Source organism: Perognathus longimembris, chromosome 2 (genome assembly GCF_023159225.1).
Source record: "Perognathus longimembris pacificus isolate PPM17 chromosome 2, ASM2315922v1, whole genome shotgun sequence".
Classification (NCBI taxonomy): Eukaryota; Metazoa; Chordata; class Mammalia; order Rodentia; family Heteromyidae; genus Perognathus; species Perognathus longimembris.
In genome coordinates, this window is record NC_063162.1 from 126378240 (window position 1) to 126392922 (window position 14683).

Below are 14683 nucleotides of genomic sequence, written 5' to 3' on the forward strand. Positions count from 1 at the left end.
TTGTTTGCTGAGGTATATGATAAGCCATCCTTGATCCTTCTGACTCAGTTTCTTCAGGGCCTGGATTACAAGCAAGTGCCACCAAACAAGGCATGTACTTTTTAACCTTATGATGAAATCTACCATTATTATCAGAATTGAAAATAATTTGACTTAACTTCTCAAATTATAGAGAATGAAGATGCTTGAGGTCCATGGAAAACATAAATCCTACTAGATTCTGGTTTCTGTTCTCATTTTATCCACTTTTCTCTTTCCACATTCTGAAAAGTCTTGCACAAATAATTTCATTACTTTTATATCATTTGTCATTCTATTGAAGAGTTATATTCTCTTTCCAAGACATTTTATAATGACTCTTGTTCAAGATTTCAGGAACTAGAAATAACAGGCTTGGGCAGACATAAACTCAAGCTACAAAGACTAGTCTTCAAAATTAATTATTATTTTTCATTTCAATCAATTAAAATTCTTTCAATTCTCCAAAATCAGAGTTACCGATGGAAGCTAAGAAGATATATTCATTATACAATATGGATTTGTTATTTTTCCACTTTCCTCAACAGTAGAATCTAAAATTTTGTGGTGACCTATTTTCCCTGTGATCAGTTTTCACAGATCAGTATTTTCAAAGATCAATAATTCATGAGCAATTACACCTCAATCAAGTTGGTAATAGATATTTTGTTTTTTATTTTTAGCTTTATCCCTGTTAGTAACAATTTTTTTGTCTACTATACCATTTCATCCTTTACCACGTTGTCAGTTTGTGGTTCCCTCAGAACTACTCAATGAGCAAACTCATGGCTGTCTCACAAATACCTTCCTCACAGAGAATTTCTGAGATTCTTTTTTTTTTTTCCCCAGAGCTGAGGATGGAACTCGGGGCCTTGAGCTCGCCAGGCAGGCGTTCTTCCGCTGAGCTAAATCCCCAGCCCTCACAGAGAATTTCTAACACTGAATTTTGCAGTTTTCTTAAACATTGTCAATCATTTTCATTTTCTCTAAACTTCTCTATTTTACAGTTTAGGCTTATATTTTAATTCTGTTCACTTTCCTAAGTTTATTGTTGTTTCTTATGTTATCTTATTATTCCAGCTCCTCATCACCACCACCATATCTTTCTTATTTTCACAGAACAAGGAGTCACTGAGATTCTGAATATAATCCTTCATAAAATACCATCTGACTAGGTAATCACCATACCTCATAGAAGTGGAATTTGATACACAGCAATATCTTTGGTAACCCAATTCCCAAACCTAAAACAAGCTCAAGAAATAAAAATTAGGGTGAAGTCTTGTCGATAATTGTTTATGAAATGATAATAAAGTCACCAAAGATTACAGGATACTGTAAGTTCTTGGGGAAAAAGAACTTTACACTTGACTCCGACTTGAATATAACATAGATCCTGTGTTTACTAATTATTTGTATTGTCTACACAACTTGTATTTGTTTGGAGAAAACTTCATCCAATGCTAATCTACATCAAACTTTGGACATAATGATAAAGTTTGAATAGCTGAAAAAGTTTCTAGTAAGAGGCCATTTTATATTTATTTGCTGCTCTCTCTCTCTCTCTCTCTCTCTCTCTCTCTCTCTCTCTCTCTCTCTCTCATCCCCCTACCCCCATCCAGTCCTAGGGTTTGAACTCGGAGCCTGAGTACTGTTCTTTTTTTTTTTTCCTCTCAAATCTAGAACTCTACCACTTGAGCCACAGTGCCACTTCCAGCTTTTTCTCTTTATGTGGTGCTGAAATATCAAACCCAGGGCTTCATGTATGTGAGGCAAGCATTCTACCACTAGGCCATATTCCCAGCTCTGTCTAGCAGCTCTTGAAGGACTAAGGAGAATTTGTGATGTGATTTTTGTTGCTAATTAGAATATCAGTAGAAAGAAAAAAAAATAAGATGCCCTATCCAAATTGTGTACACATGTGTAGATGTTTATGTGAAATGATGAAATTCTTAATTAGGTGCTGAAGAAAATTATTCAATGTTTTTCTCTTCCTCTGAATAGAAAGCACAGACATAAATGTGTCAGAACACTTTTAGAATTAGTGATATTGAGCTGACCAAAAGCATTAGGATCAAATTTTATTAACCAATTTTTTAAAAATAAATTCTCTTTATTTTAATAAATTCTCAGGTTGATTATAGATTCATTTTCAATTACATGACAAACAAATCTGTAAATATTTCCTCATCAGGCTTGAACTCTGGACAACATAAAGAGACAACATAAAGAGGCAATATTCACTGGATTTGTTGATTCTTAAGAGCAGGTGTAAGAGGTGAATAGTAGCATATGAAAGAGAAGGACCAAGATAAGGGTTTCATCTTTCAGTCAATTCACTCCTCACAGTCTGCTAGTACCTTATCAACATTTCAGTTTTTAAGCTATTAATACAGACTTGTTGCTTACAAGGAAAACAAAACTTAAGTAGATTTGAACTATGTAGAAAAAGGGCAAAACATCATTGTCGTCCTCTATAATTCTTCAGAATCAGGATTGGCCTTTCTGTAAGTCTCCCTTCGGCTCCTAGTCAGTTATTTGTTAACTATTTATTTCTTTCAGAAAAAAAAAAAATGGAGCAAAAGCAACGTATGAAACACAGACCATAGCACCAACATGGAATTGTTTCCTACTTGATGGATTGAACTTGCATTTCTTATAACTCATCTCCATCCTCTGAGCTAAAGCTACTTCTCCTGCTACTTGTTTTGGAAACTGAGGGGGAAGTGGCAGATAGCAGAGGATCTGTTCCGAATGGGGATATTGTGTCCTCCAGTAGCAGGTTATCCAATCTTTGTTCCTCTTTCAAAGCAGCACTAAATGATAAATCTGTGAAGTGTGACAAAGGATCAGAGAAGGCCACAGCGTGATCACAGAGTTCAGGACTTGTTCTCTGAAATGGAGTAAGTTGTTGGCAATAGTCTACTGAATTTTGTTCAGGGTGACTCTGCTGTTTGGTGATGTGAGCCTCTAAATCAATCATGCCAAGTGAAGTCAGGGCTGGCAGCCCATGGGCACGAGCCTGTATTTCTAGTTCCTGAAATTCCAAACAAGAATCATTATGCAACAGCATGGCAAGAGGACATAACTCTAGAGACTAAACCAGAAATTAGGACCAAAATAATGAAGAGTAATATAGATTAAAAGTATTCTTCACAAAGAAAGAAATTCAGTGCATTTCTGATATCTGCAAAGTAACCCCAAGAAAACTGCCTAGGTTTTGAACATTTCTCTTCTCAATGATCTTTGAAGTTATTCATGTATATGATGGCCCCATAGTGGCCCAGACTACATATAGCCATATGGAAATAGCGAAAGATCTCCCATTTACTCTTAATGATTAATTTCTCTTCATAATTCTGGGCTATTTCATGGAAATAGAGTACATGCTTTACCTGGCTATAAGCATGCATGCATTAAAAAGAAAAAGAGAAGGTTATAAAAGCCCATATTTTGATACTTCGCGTCACATGAACAATGAGAAGTGACTTAATATAAACTAGTGCAATGTGCCTTGAGGCAATAAAATTTATAGCAATGTTACCAAAGAAATTAAAGAGAAGGGAAGAATTTAATGTCCAATATTATCTATAGAAACAAATGTTCTACTTTGTATTTCGTTTAGGGCTGGAAAATACATGTATTTATGAAATAAATTTTATTTTTCTGCATTAGGTAAATATGTACATATATATGTACATAGATGTATACTCACATCAATTCTTAATTTCAAATTGAAATCTAATTAAACAATCCAACTAATAAACACCTAAAAGGCCATCAGAGATTATCAAATTACCTCTCACAAGGAAAGCTGTTCATGAGAAATAATGCAAATGAGACCAATGAATAAAATAGATGACACAGTATGTCATATGTTAGTACACAGTTCATGGTAACATTCTTATAAAAACCTGAATCCGGAGAAGAAGTCGCCTGTTCGCCTGCTCTAATTTCTTCTGTCTGTGTTCTAACTCTCGGGCCTTCTGTTGTTCTTTTTGTAGCCACTTGATGTACTCCACTGATGCTTTCAGAATGGTTCCTTTGTTCCAGCGCATATCACTATAGAGCGGAGAGATAACCTTTTCACAATTGTGCATGTCAGCAGAATTCATAAGAACTTACAAAATCTTTTACATTAATATGAAATAATGATTTACATGACTATTATTCACTCTTAGATATTATTGCTTCTGAATAGAAATTTTAATAGAATAGTTAAGAAGCCCTTATATAGTAAAATTAATCCCAGAATGAAAATAAGTGTCAAAGGAAAGTAATAAAGTGACTTTTTTGTGGGAGAACTAAATGCAATATCATGATTCTACCATTACAGTTTTTATATTTTTAGTGAAAATTGCTTTTATTATTAACTCCAAGATTAAAATCTATGTGCAGTATTTCTGCATTAATGAACTAGGAAATGTACATTACTGACGACTTAAGCCTAAAAATTTTAAGATCATTTCAAATGTACCAATCTTTTAATTTATTTCCTAATAAGGCTGCTTTTGTTTTTAAGAGAGAAAAAAATAAAGTCTCTACTGAATGATAATCCTGATTGATTCTGTAACATATTAGACTTTGACAATACTGCTTTATACAAAAGAGCAAACATTTTATACCATTTGAAGATTTTGTTTTTCCTGCACCAACAGCAGGGTAGCTAAAACTGCTAGATATGATTAACCTATTTTAAAATAAGTTTACGGTAAATAAATACAACTAAATATTACTATGCTTTTGGCTATAATATGTGAAATATTTCATAAATTTAATTTTTCACATTAGAAAAATTTGAAATATGGAAATGTAGAATAAGCTACTGATTATAATGCCTGAGAATACAAATCAGTGACAGTAATTCTTAATGAGCATTGATAATATGCATAGAGAGTGAGTCCAAATTAATTGCTAAAAATTACTGTTTCAGATTGATATCACAAGATGTTTTAAATATAGCATAAAGTAACTGTGTAGGGAAATGTAGTATTATTCTACAAATACATTTGTTCATATGGTCCACATGAAATATGTTGACTTTAATTTGTACTTATTAGCATCTGAAGTCGGAAAATATAGTTTATGAAGGAAATGAGATTAATGTGTCTCACTGGAAATTCAAGTTAGATGACCATGTCATTAGCAACTACAAATTAAAGGAAGACCCAGGTGGAAAGGTATATTTGGGTCTAGGTGATCTATCTTCTACTGACATGCACCAAACTATTGCCTGTGCTTCACAAGTTTGAAAATGCGTTATCAGGTTTCCTGGGCCATAATGGCTATTGAGACAACTGCTACTTGTAGGAATTTATTACATGATGGGGTAGTATAAAAAGACTATCTGCTTTTGTCATGGAAGCAATAAAGTGCCTGAAACAGAACTATTTGTAGCCTCCTGCACTAAAATTCTAAGTAGTAGCAAGAACCTTGTTTCATTTCATAAAGGAAAAAATTATGAAGGTTATTGGTGAAGTATAACTACCAAAATTCCAACTTCAGAGATCTGTTTATATAGATCTGAAATAAATTTACAAAACAGTGATAGCAAAAAACACAATGTCTTCTTTCACTTTGTATGTAGAATGTGCTATTTTCAAAAGCACTCTCATTCTAGTTGAAAGCATTGGAATAAGTAAGATTTCTTATAACATTTTTTAGTTTTTTCTAATAGTTTGGTTTTTGACATATGGCCAAAGCAGGAAACACCAATGTATAAATTGTGGTAGTGGGGGAATCAGACAAAACTATGGGAAGTCTATGGTCTTTTAGGCATTCCCATCCACTTGAAAGCACTACAATGTTTTAATTAAGAAATGCAACCATCACAATGAATGTCAGATTTGTGATTTTCTCAAAACTAAAGTGTTTCTCTATATTCTTTCCTTTCTATTTCCACTATTTTGGCCTGCAAAGAAATGTACATTTCCAATTTTTTAACAGGAAAACAGTAACTTTATTGAATTTGGTATATATGTATTCACTTCAATTTCCTATGGCAAAATTTGTTTTAATCAGGAGCTGCATTAAGGTTCAATTGAGGTCCATCTATTTACCAAGACCTATGTGGTGTTTGGAAGATAAACCCTGTATTTTAATGCTTTTTTTCTGAAAATTTCTAGCTTTTGCTTCTTTGCAAATAAATTAGTTACATTTAAATTGATGAATTCTTAGCCCCTAAAATTGCAATGAACTTTTAATGAGGTATTTATATTCTTATGTACAATGCATAATACTCTAATAATTTCTTTGTCAAAAAAGCCTAGACTGCTTGAGTAGTTCTTTCACCTGTTACCAGTTAAGGTATACAATTTCCCAATCTTCAAAATACATGGTTTTATGGGAAGTATTTATATCACAACATTATTGCAGAAATGTGTAGTTGCTTATTTGCTTTAAAGAACATTCTTAATTATTTTAATGGTTATAGTCACATACTCAATTTGTCTAAAATTTGTTATGTTCCAACTAAAATCTAGCTAATATTTAGAGGTTATTTATTTCCCAATTGTTATTAAAGATTCATACCTTTCCAATGTTTTTATACAAATATTCAACATTCTATATTGACACTTTGATTAGTTATTTCTTGATTGATAGCTCTAAGATATTATTGGACTCTGTTTGCTAAAAAAAAAAATCTGATTGGCATCAGTCAATTAGTTTCTTTTTATGCCACTATTGCTACTTTTACTTCTTTTTCTTTTAATTTTTTACTCATGCTGGTGCTCTGTCACTGAAGTCACACATCTACTTCTGGTGATTGCTGGTTAATTAGATCTAGAGTTTCTTAAATGTGTCTGCCTGGACTGTCTTCCAACTTTGATTCTAGACTCTCAGCTGCCTGTGTAGCTGGGTTTATAGGGCTGAGCTACTGTCTCCCAGCACTGACAGAATTTTCAATTTCAATTATGACTTGAAGGTCTCCAGAATTAAAAAATGTGACAATTCTATTTTTATTTTATTTTAAATTGGACCACATTTTAACATCATTAACCAAGTATCCCAGCCAACATCACAAATAGCTTTGACATCATCAGTAAAATTGCTGGTATTGTTACTATACAAGAAGAAGCACTGTGAACTTAGGAGCAACTGTATTTCCTATGCTCAGAGGACAGTTCTTTGAACAACCTTGTTGCTTGAGCATCCTGGAATATTTTAACACTAGCCCAGCAATGGCCTTACCTTAGCTGTGGAGATGTTTAGTTTCCTCATCATTGAATCTGTCCTCACACCCACTCTCTGTCCCTCACACCCACTTTTTGGGGGTACTGATATCACAACATTATTACACAAAAGATTTTGAACTCACGGATCATTAGACTTTGGAATAAGAGTGCCAAGCTCCTTGATTCGGTAATTGATATTATACCTTCTTCTTCGTTCAACTATTAAAGAAGAAATATTATTGATTATTCTCATTAAAGCACAATTCACTTTTGTTCAGCTGTAAACCTTCTTATGAAATCATTTGAAAAATAGTGAGAAAAATTAGTTAGAAATTATGCAGTCAAAAGTGAGTACTTTTTTAACAATATCAAAATTCAAATATATCTAACTCAGTAACTACAAATTATAACATTAGAATTGCAAATATATGATTTTAAATTTTTAATCTTTTTTTTCTAAAAGAAGTGTTTTTCATTTTATACATTACTGTAGTTGGGCGCTTGGTGGCTCATGTCTATAATCCTAGGTACACAGGAGGCTGAGATATGAGAATTGCAGTTCCAAGCCAGCCCAGGCAAGAAAGTCCATGAAACTCTTATCCAATCAACCACCAAAAACCTGCAAGTGGTGCTGTGGCTAAAATGGTAGAGCACTAACTTTGAGCTGAAGAGCTCAGGGATAGCACCCAGGCTCAGAGTTCAAGCCCTTTGACTGACCAAAAAATTTTACTATAATATTTGCTTATATACATAAATGTATATTGTTTCAACATATGTGTCTATACATATATATATATGGTTATTCGGTTTGTTATTTCACACAAATGTTGGTCCATCGAGTTTGCAATCCTCTGAGACCATGCAATATGCTTACTTATTGACATATTCTGAGTCATTAGCATATTACAGTGTGAATGCTATTATTACCTTGATGATACCATTTTTCACTTTAGTATCCCTATAGAACTTGACATATGCAGTAGTACTAAACATATGTATGTTGATTCAAGTATATCAATTTATTTCCTAACATACATATGTTGGTGATTTTTACACAGCTCATATTTTAAGAACTACTGTATAGATTTTAACATAATTTTTTTCATTGGCATTTACATGCAATCATAATTTATGGCAACTATGTATATAAATGTCAGATATATGGTCAGACATGTATGTGTGTCCAGTATTTATTCTAAGAGCAGTCATCAATTTAATGTGCCTAAAATTTTCAATCAAGAACTATAGAAGTAAATATCAGTGATTCAGACCTGTACTTTTCGTAACTGAGAGGCTGAAATCCTGTGGATTTCAGTTTGAGGCCATCCCAACCACCAAATGGAGTAGAGGTGGGGAGAGAAGTGGGTGGGCAGCAAGCTGAGGCATTGACATGATACCCCCAGGCCAAACAATGATGACCTGAGAAGGTTAAATTCACCCCGATTCTTCCAGTCATTAGGAAGAATGAGATACATTTTATTTCGCTCTTACTAAATTGATTCATACTTCTTACATTTTTAGATGTGGGGGAAGAGAAAACTTGCTTGCCACAATCTCATAATTTTTATAGCTTTATGGGTTGTTCTAGAACCAGATTAGAAAACACATTGATAAGGCACACAGCAGACATCTCCTATACACTGTGTACTATATACATTAAATTACCTGTTGATAAGCTGAAGATATAAATAGAGAAAGATCAAGGGCAGTACTCATGAGCAGGTGTACTAAGAGAAAACTCTATAGTTTCTCAGTCTACATCACTTTCACCAGCCATCAACCCTATTGATTCATTTATGTCTCATTCTGGACCAAAGTTATCTGGTCTGTCCTTAAGGATTATGGGAATTCCATCATTTTCCTCAGAACTCTTAAAACCACAGGTCAGCTCTTAAGTCCTACAGTCAGCTTCCAGGACTCTGCTACAGAAAGTTCATTAGACAGGAGTTTAGGTAAACAGATTCACATGCAGAATAAATTACATATAAGGAAATTACTAATTCACATCAGAGCTTCATATTAGTATTTTTTTTTGTTTTACATTTTTCTCAGTTTTTGATCTAGCTCCTAGAACAAAAATATTCTCACTCAATTAGCCAAAAGCCCACTTGAGATACTTAAGCACTTATGACAAGACTAAGCACTCTAAAGCTCACATTTAATGCTAATCAACTTCTGTTGCCTGCATTTCTCTGTCTCATGTGACCCCTTATCAGAGTCAAATTAACCTGAAGGAAGCATGGGAAATCCAGCATTACAACATAAGCAATGCCTTTGAGATGACAAGTCATTAGGAAGAAAAGAACAAACACAGAAAAATAAGATGCTGAACTTATATTTCTGACACTTAAATGTTGTGCATTTTCTGTAGTTATTTTATTTCTTTAAGTCTTTGGATCAAAGAGTCACAACACAGGGCAAAAGTAAGCAAATGCACTCATCTGAGGCACATACTTGAGAGTGATATAGATCAAGGGGAGGATTCAACATGTCTCATTTGTGAACATACACTGCTTTCTAGATTTTCTTAAAGATTTCACATATTTTGCATTTCTCAAAGTAGCTCAGGATTGAGATCATGTACAAATTAATTTTGAACCTCTGATTTCAAGTACTTATAGGCCATCAATAAAAGACCATACAATTTAATAACCATGCCTTTCTTCTTACATTAATTTTGCTTCACAAAAAGGAAATTATACTCACTGAGGTTATGATTGTCTTTTTTTTGTCTCTCTTTTGTTAAAGCTCTTGGGTCAGTTTCTGCTGAGAAGGAACAAAGTTGAGACACTGTTTAGTTAACACTTTTAAACCTTTTAAGTCCATAACTCAGAAATATTACATGAAAATGTATATTCCTTGCTCCAAAATGGTACGCTAATATTTTATACAAATATTGAGAAATATGAAAGAATTCTCAAGTAAAGTCATGGTAAAGCCATCAAGATCTGGAGTAGTAAAGCTTTATCTGGATTTTTTTTTCTGGCTTTCTATTTAATAGTTATGTGATCAAATACCAAAATTCTCTGTTCTCAGGCTCTTCATCTGTAATATGAATATTATACTACCTGATTATCACCATGATAACTGTAATAGAAGTACAGTGTACAAATGTGTAAAACTGTCTGACATTTCTATTACTACCTTCTAAATCTAGTGATGTGGAAATTATTCCAACCTAAATCCTTCATACATAAAATTTCTATACCCAAAGAGTTGGGACTATATTCCTCAGATATTCACAGCAAACAACTGTATGCAATCTTTCAAATAAATAGCACTACCTTCTGTATGTTATGTGGTTGTGGCTTTGTGCATTAACCTTTAAGATGGCTTACAATGATTCTCACTTCCTAATATTCACACTTTTGTAGTTCCTCCTTCCCTACAGTGAGCTGACCTGTGAAACCAGCAGAATGTTGTGGGAAATCTTTAGTGTGGCTTCAAGGCTACACCACAGATAATATTTTCAGCTTCCACTTGGACCACCAATTGTGATATCATGAGGGCACCCAAGCAACAGTGAGCTAGATGACTTGTCAATAAGCAGCCTTAACTTGAAAAATATATAAATAGGCCACATTGGGAGTACATCTACCAGTTCTATTCAACTATACAATGGAGTACTCCTACCTGATATCTGGATTACAGCCCTATAAAAGACTGAGTCAGAATCAGTTTGCCAAGCTACTCCTGGATCCATGTTCCTCATAGACTATATCAGGTTGTAAATATTTTTTAAGTTGATAAGTTTTAGGGGAAATGCATGACTATATAAAATTAGGTGTTACGTTCTCAGAATTATTATTTTTTTAAAAAGTAATAAGCTAGGCACTGGTGGCTCACACCTATAATCTTAGCAACTCAGGAGGCTGAGATCTGAGGATTGTAGTTCAAAGACAGCCTGGGCAGGAAACTGGAAATGGTGCAGTGACTCAAAGTGGTAAAACACTAGCATGGAGCTAAAGAGTCAGAGACAGCACCCAGGCCTGAATTCAAGCCCCAAGACAAACAAACAAACAAATAAAAGGTAATAAAACAAGCTGGGTGCTGGTGGCTCATGCCTGTCATCATAGCTACTCAAGAGTTTCAGATCTGAGAATTGTAGTTGGAAGCCAATCTGAGCAGACAAATCCAAGAAATTTTTATCTCTAATCAAGCATCAAGAAAATAGAAGTGGAACTGTGGCTCAAGTAGTAGAATGGTAATAGAGTGCTAGCTTAAGCACAAAACTGGGACCGTGTTCAGGCCCCAAGACCAGCTTGCTCATGTGCTCTCTCGTACTCTCTCTCTTTCTCTCTCTCTCTCTTTCTCTCTCTCTCTCTCTCTCTCTCTCTCTCTCTCTCTCATATTTTCTAAATGTAGCAAATGCCTAGACTTTTTTTAGTTGGTTAAACGCTTGTTACAAAAATTTCAAGTGAACTTTATATTACTCTCATAGAAGATCTAACACTGGACTTACCATTAAGGAAATCTTTCATTTGTCTATTTCTTCCATTAACCAATATCATATTTGAGAAAATAACTCTTCCTTTGCTTCCTTCACTTACATACTTGGAAGAATTTTGCTATAATTTCTTTCAGGTGAAATAATTTTGAAATGAACTATGAAAATGGAGGTTTTGTTTTCTCAATTGAGAAAACTAAATACAAGTCATCATGATATTCATTATTAAAAAAAAATAGTTAAAAAAAACTGAGCATCAGTGACTCACCCATGAAATCCTAGCTACTCCAAAAACTGAGATCTGAGGATTGTAGCTTGAAGCCAGCCACAACAAGAAAGTCCATAACACTTATTTGCAATTAATTACCAAAAAGTGCTGGGAGTGGACCTGTGTTCGGCCTAAAGTACAAAAGCTTATAGACAGTGCCCAAATCATGGATGGGTTCAAGCTCTAGGACACACAAACACACACACACACACACACACACACACACACACACACACACACACACCAAAACCAAAATTTAACTAAGTCTTCAGTGGTACATACAAACAATTATTGTATTGCCCTAATTTAATATGTTTTGCAACCATGTTAATAGAATCATCTATTCAGTTGCAAATGAACCAAGATCACAATCATTACATATACACATATACACACAAATAGACATATAGTAGGTATAAGATTACACATATGTATGTATGTGTTTCCATAGATCCTTGTATCTGTAGGTATCTGATTTTAAGAAGACTACCACTAAGGAAAACCTACAAATGTTCAAGATGCATACCGTTCAGCATTACATTGAAGATATATGGTTTATTTTCCGATAATCTTACCCTACTTCAGCTGAAGACAATACCCCCTTTCAACTTTATCATTTAAGCACATTTTTGTGCCCTTTTTTTACTTGGCAGCATTACTGTAACTTTCACTTTGCTAATTTGGACACCATTGCATTTGAGGCAATATATCTCTACAAAATTAAGAGTAAAAAACCAGCAAAACATGTAGTGACTTAAATACAACAAACATAATACAAGACTGACTGAGAGCTTCTCCAAACCAACTAAACAATGTAGTGTGAGCAGCACGGGTACTTTTAACAACTTTAAAATTGATGAATTTGATTTTTTTTAATTTTTAAATTTTTTTCTGTGCTTGCTCAAAACTGTGTGGAATAAATTTGTGAATATGGTAGGCTCCTTTCTCTCTCTCTCTCTCTCTCTCTCTCTCTCTCTCTCTCCCTACTTAACAGTCAATGATAGATTGATTAATAGATGATATATATGATTTTATATTTTATATATACATAAAATGTAATGTATATACATATGTATACACATAAATATACACACATTAAAATCACTCTTTAAATTTCTCCCTTTTAACTATTTTGATCACATAAAAATTCTATTTAACATGATAATAGATGTCATTTGTATCCAGCATAGTGAACAAAACTTTAAATTGTAAAACTATAAAACCAACATTACCTGTAATTTCTTTTTTCATTGGTAGATTACTTGGGCAGGAAGCACTTGTAAGGCCCATATTAACTGGTAAAATTCCCTGCTCACCACTATATACATCCAAAATACCTCCAGATAACTGTAAACAAAAAAAGAAAAATAATATCAATTAGCATTACGTGTACTTAGATATATTTAGTTGTGATCTTTAAATTTCCCATTTTAAAGTTGTCACTTTGTTACTAATGATGATATTATACCACATTTTAAACAAGTGTATGCATTGACTATTTTGAAATGTGTATGGATAAGATACTGTAAAAAAGCTATTTATGTAGATTTCAGCCAGCTTATGGCATAGTTATAAATGAAATTAAAAATATCATTTTGTGTAAAAAGAAATACATATCTAGGCAAGCTGTAAAGTTCCTTGAATACTACAAATGAGGTTTAAGGATTGAATATTGGGAACTTCTTAATGACATCAATGATACAAGCAACTCATGGTCAAGGGCTATTTCATATTTTTCACTGACAGAACCTCTCCATTCTGGAAGGCATATTTTCTCTTATTTTGCACTTAATGTTCTACATTATTAAAAATATCCCAGCCACAAATATTCTAAACCTACTTTTTGTATCTAGTGAATAGAGCATATCCAATTAAAGCACAGTGCAGTTGTTAAAATATTTCATGGGAACAATTGTGCAGAAAGTTAAGGTACTTTATTACTCACAACTTAAGTTGCACTGACTCCTATTCAAAATGAACTTGTTGATTTGCTTGTTCAATAAAACTAAATTGGAATAATATTCATATTTCAAGTTAATAGCTATTTTTCCAAGAATATCTGCATTTATAACATAGGATATGAATGCTTCCATTAGAGCTACCTTTATTCCATTTCTGGGAAGTTAGCCAAAACATAAATAAAAAGTATCTTTTTCCTTTCCTAAATGACTAGGAACAATGCACATAGTCAAAAATAGTTGTAACAAGATTATTACAGGGCATCTAAAACTATATTTTTACATTTTTGCAGACCTCCAATTCAACCTGAGGGAAATTTTTGATATTATAAAGTCAAACTAGTTTATGGAGTAATAAACTGCGATGATATATGTGGTAAATATACTGTATTTCTAAGGAAAATACACTTTGAAAATCCAATTAAAACCATCTAGTATATTAATCATGTCCATATCAATAAGACTCTCTAGCCAGCATATGGTATTCTGATGTGCATTGAAATAGATTCTTTATCATTAACTGTAGTAGAAATCTTCTTTTTATGTTTTTTATAAAGTCATTATTTTGTTTATTTCTTCCTTTTATTTTTTAGTTCTGATACTTGAATTTAGAAACTCTCACATGATCAAGTACTCTACCACCAATTACCCCCAGTTCAATAGATTCATTTTTTGTTTTTGCTTTAGGTTTCCAATTTAATTTTATTGTCAAGGTGAAATACAGAGGGGTCACATAAGGGAGTGAATACATTTCTTGTCAAACTTGTTACCCACTCCCTCATTTTTCTCTCACTTTCCCTCTCCTCCAATCTGCCCT

The 14683-nt window shown here is 33.4% G+C and overlaps 1 protein-coding gene across 4 annotated transcripts in view; it reads right to left on the reverse strand.

The window, feature by feature from the left end:
* Positions 1-1737: 1737 nt before the first annotated feature.
* Tfec (transcription factor EC) overlaps positions 1738-14683 on the reverse strand; it is a 53261-nt gene continuing 40315 nt past the window's right edge. For 2 of the 4 annotated variants that reach the window (XM_048340098.1, XM_048340100.1), the window contains 5 exons: positions 13141-13255; positions 9900-9959; positions 7337-7412; positions 3933-4080; positions 1738-3055 (listed from right to left, as the gene is read on the reverse strand). In XM_048340098.1, coding sequence (XP_048196055.1) covers positions 2675-3055; positions 3933-4080; positions 7337-7412; positions 9900-9959; positions 13141-13255 — 780 coding nt within the window. In that variant the 3' untranslated portion in view covers positions 1738-2674. The remainder of the gene's footprint in view (positions 3056-3932; positions 4081-7336; positions 7413-9899; positions 9960-13140; positions 13256-14683) is intronic. The other 2 variants (XM_048340099.1, XM_048340101.1) reach the window with 1 other exon arrangement.